The 5,144-nt window shown below is 37.9% G+C and overlaps 1 protein-coding gene across 1 annotated transcript; it reads right to left on the reverse strand.

Moving 5' to 3' along the window:
* Window positions 1-1,035: 1,035 nt before the first annotated feature.
* LOC145164771 (uncharacterized) lies at window positions 1,036-4,060 on the reverse strand. Its single transcript, XM_079083454.1, has 2 exons — window positions 3,706-4,060; window positions 1,036-1,136 (listed from the first exon to the last, which is right to left on the reverse strand). The coding sequence occupies exons 1-2, from the start codon at window positions 4,058-4,060 to the stop codon at window positions 1,036-1,038; spliced, it is 456 nt and encodes a 151-aa protein (XP_078939580.1).
* Window positions 4,061-5,144: the final 1,084 nt, after the last annotated feature.

Consider the following 5,144-nt stretch of genomic DNA (forward strand, 5'->3'; position numbering starts at 1 on the left):
TGAACCACCTAAAGGTACTAGGTTCAGCTTTTGGACATTGTTGATCAAGACTTGAATAGCCAATTTTACCTCCTGGGCATGAACACCTTTGTGTTTAGAAATTATCTCCTGAATTTGTATCCACTCGTTGTAGCCATATTTAACCAATTCACAAGCAGATATAACGTCAATGTATTCATACTCGACCTTTTTCCTTACCAGATGCAATTTTAGAGATTCATTATTGGGTTTGGTGTATCTGAATTTGATGATGGGATCATGTTGATATCTTTGACCTAGAACATTCGCAAATTTCCTTCGATTGACTCGATCATTCAGCTTAGAGACCCTGTTTCGTTTGGCCACATCAATATTGAAACGCTGAATATTGGTCTCTTGAGCATCAGCTGATGCAAGGTTCTGAGTGAGTTTGATAGATCGACGTTCATCTCTTCTTGTTCGAACCATTACATTATGTTCCAACATAATTTCTCTGTCCTCCACAACTGTAATTTTCCAGTCTTTAGCTAAATCCTCTAAATCAAATGTCGGCCTACATTTATTGGCAGAAGGGGCTGAAGAACCACCAACAGCGGAGGAACTTCTAGCATTAGCGTCATTTTGCCCCCTGAGAAGTAAGCCTTAATTTTGCTAGGATTGAGTTGTTCATCATCAGACTCAATGTCGCTATTGGTTCCTTGAGGAATCTCCCCCTCAAAATATGTATTAGGTAAACAACACTTAGAGGAACAACAGTTTGTGCCATGAACCCAAAATCAAGAAACCCTTCATACTCATCAGTCTCAGACTGGTCACCAGCGTCTGAAATAGGCTATTTATCATTGCTATTTTAGCATCTGGAATGGGCTGATCATTTCTCTCTTATTCAACTACAACAATTTCTTTTTTATTATCATCCCTTCCGGATACAGACATTTTAGGTTGAGATGAAGTTGTTACAATCATCATTAGTTCTTGATTATTTTCCCCATTTTTGGCATCATCAGTTTGAGGAGGGGAGTCTTTAGGTGGAGATGGAGTACAAGGAGGGTGATTTTATGGTGGAGGTGGAGGTGGATGTGGAGGTGGAGGTGGAGGTGGATTTGATGATGGAGGACGAGGTGGAGGATTACTACATGGAGAGCTAGGAGGAGTGTCTTTAATAATCATATCATCATTAACAAAAGTCATTAAGCGTTAGATGTCAGCCACATCTTTCTCTATGTTGGACAATCTTTCTCGAAGAGATTGAGTCATATGAACCAATAGCGAGAGCTGGGAGAGCACAATAGTTTGAAAGTTGGAACTGGACCCCCCCTAAAAGTAGAAGCAATGTGTAGAGGAGTTGGCATGGGGGAACAGTTGCATCTTGAAGGGAATGAGACACGGATCTTGGAAAAGTTACATTGTGAATTAGTGGATCATGTGACATCCCCTAATTTTCAGACACAATTAACACGTTTTATTTACACTTTTATTTAATTGAGAGGTGGAAATTCCCAGTTAATTAAAACATATTGAGATACCACAAGTTATTTCGCTATATTAAATTCCGAGGATGTAATCATTCATATCGAAACATACATTACAACGCAGATATATAAAAGGTACAGAAATACTATAACAACCACATCTCTTATTTCATTCAGCAACCTGATTAAGCTTTAGAAGCCTTAAATCCACTACCTGTTAGGCATATAAAATGAGTAGGTCAGGTTTGGAAAACCTAGTGAGTTGTATAGGGTTTTCAAGCACATAATAATTTAATGAAAATAAATCATAATATCATTCCTGCAAAACAATCATTGACAGATAATATAAGTATGTACAATTTGACATAAGTATCCTTAAAGACATTCTACCCAGACCAACTGATTCTCACGAATCCTAAGTCAACGACTATCCAGAGGAATCACCCTACCTGATAAACAGGTTGAATATCTGGTTGATAGCTAGCTAGGGGAGTCCATGGCCAGTGTAAGTTATATAAAGGTAACCAATGCTCAGAGTTATTGATAAATATTTTATTTACGTCTTTGGGTTATAGGTCCACACTAGCAACCTAATTCACTAGACCACCTAGAATAGTCAAGTGTTGTCATCTACTCTGGTCGATGACCCAGACATACTTGCTAGTTGTCTAATCTGGACCCACCATTTCTGGTTATCCAAGAAAGAGCAGGAATACGACATTCCGCTCTGATCTCACACTCGACCCTAGAATGAGACCTAGTCAATATCCAGTTTATTGAGAGCTAAACACCTTATACAAGTCCAATTATAACTAATATAGACTTTTACTAAAGGCAATTATGTCCAATGCAATTCCTATTAGGAAGTACTATCATAGTTATATAAATAACGTAGAATACAGATAAATTAGGTAACAAATAATTTTCCTAGATATAAATACATTTATTAATATTACGTACTTCATAGTAGCTACACACTCACCTGACAAAAGTAGGTTACTTGAAGTTAGGGTAGTGCTTCGCCTTAACATTTTTTCCAAAAGACCTAGATGTACATAACGCTACGTCTTAGTCTACTTTCATAATCTTAGGGACTATTTAATGATAGTCTAGATTACTCAATAATCCCAATGTCTACATCAAGATCTGTCAAGTAAGGAATAACCAGGTAGGATCCTATCGGAGGTAGGATCCGTTTGGTATACATAGTATAATGTTTGGAAATCCCACTTTAAACACCTCACTAAATCTAGTGTAAACATCACTCCCGTATGTAGATCATTTAGTATAATGATTTGGAATCATTGACAAATCTTTATTATAGGTTCATAATAACGACTATGGCAGATAATGAGGGTTAAGCTGAAAATCATGTCAATTTATAGACAGAAAATGAGTGCGCGCCGCACACTATGTTCTCTGCGCGTCGCACATATGGTCGAAGGTGGCGACGTGTGAATTTCCTATGGTGCCACATGTCGCGATATGGGTGATGTGTCAGTGTGCGCCGCACATCTGATCGGTGCGCGTGGCTGCGTGCATTTTTTTTAAATAATCATAACTTGCTCATATGAGTTCTGTTTTTGATGGGTATTATATCCACGGTAGCTATCGACGAGATCTACAATTTTCATTTAGACGTTCTCTATATGCATAGTCTCGGTTTAATGACCACTATGACTTTTGTTTAGATTCCTTAGGCTAATAAGCGATCTATCTCCGATTACTATTTTGTGACATCCGTAGCGGAATCGGATTAAACGTGAAACTTCAACATACTGTAACTTATTCGTTCTAAGTCAGATTCGAACATTACTTATGTATCCGAAAGCCTTATTACGTACACTACCAATAGGTTAAGATTATTTATCCTAAACAATCTTTTATTTTCGATGTGTATTTTAATCTTATTTAATTCATTATTAAATACTTATACAATTTTCATAAAATATCATATAAAACATATAAGAAGATAAATATAAGAATAATCTTTTCTTATTTGATCATAAAAAGATTATAATAGTTGACCAAGGTGATTCCAGACTATGACTAATCTAGCTGGAAACACAGACGTTACAATTATCCCCCCCCCCCCCCAGGATGATTCCATCATGGAATCATGCATCAGCAAACATATGAATATAGCGACTTTTCATTTCGCTTTCTGTTTCCCAGGTGAGGTTCGGCCCTGTCGTATGTTTCCATCGCATTAGCACCAAGTCAATCAACTTATGACATAATTTCTTCCTCTTACGGTTAACAATTGCTTCAGGCTCTTGAACCAGCCTTCTACTTTCATCAATCCTTAATTCTAAAAGTGGAAGCATATCCACTTCTTCTCCCGAGTACTTCCACAAGTAACAAACATGTAAGGTATTATGGACACCTTCTAGTTCAGCAGGTAATTTAAGCTTGCAAGCTTGATTCCCTATCTTTTGAAGTACCTTTAACGGTCCTATAAAATGAGTAATCAACTTTCCATGCTTCCCGAGACGAATAAGTCCCTTCCATGGTGAGACTTTAAGTAACACTTTATCACCTACATCAAATGTTATCGGTCGTCGCTTCTTGTCAGCATAGCTTTTCTGACGACTTTGAGAAACTAGCATTCTTTCCCTGATTACTTTGAACTTCTATACGGTTTGATGTACTATCTCAGGACCCACAAAGTCTTTCTCTCCTAATTCCAACCAACATGATTGTGTATGGCACTTTCTTCCGTATAGTGCTTCGTAAGGAGGCATTTTGATGCTTGAGTGATAACTATTGTTGTAGGCAAATTCGGCTAGTGATAGGTGGCCATCCCAACTACCAGGAAATTCTATGACACATGCCCACAACATGTCCTCCAAGGTTTGGATAGTTCTCTCACTCCGTCCATCTGTTTGTGGATGATAGGTAGTACTCAAACACAACTTCGTGCCTAATTCTTCCGACAAATTCTTCCATAATCTGGAAGTGAATCAACTGTCCGTATCTAACACGATAGACAAGGGTACTCCATGAATCCTAATGATTTCCCTTACATAGGTTTCTGCCAAAATCTGCATCTACCGATTCTCCCGTGTGGCTATGAAACATGCACTCTTCATAAGTCGGTCTACTACAACCCAGAACATGTCGTGACTTCTTTTTGTATTTGGCAAATTTGTTATAAAATCCATGGTAACATCATCCCACTTCCCTATGAGTACCGGTATGGCTTCCAAATCCATGTATGTCTCCTGATGTTGTCCTTTTACTCTTGCACAAGTTACAAATTCTGCTACGTAAGTTGCCACATCGACCTTCATTGTCTCCCACAAGTAATAGGTTTTTAAGTCCAAGTACATTTTGGTGCTACTTGGGTGTATAGAATACATGGTATTATGAGATTCTTGCATGAGAAAATATCTTATACCACCCAAATTTGGTACCCAAATGCGATTCTTAAACGTCTTTAACCCTTGTTTATCTTCTTCGAATACAAATGTCTTGCCTATACTTTCTTCCTTCTTATCATCTTCTACCAGATCCCTTGTCTGAGCTTCCTTGATCTTCTCCATAATCATTGAGATCACTTCAAACTTCAACGATCTAGCTCTTATCCCTTCTGGAATCACCTTTCTACTTAAAGCATCAGCTATGATATTCGCTTTACCTAGGTGGTAAAGTATCTCACAATCATAGTCATTGAGTAGATTCATCCATCAC

This window comes from Lactuca virosa, chromosome 3, assembly GCF_052849685.1.
Source record: "Lactuca virosa cultivar CGN04683 chromosome 3, Lactuca_virosa_CGN04683_v6, whole genome shotgun sequence".
Classification (NCBI taxonomy): Eukaryota; Viridiplantae; Streptophyta; class Magnoliopsida; order Asterales; family Asteraceae; genus Lactuca; species Lactuca virosa.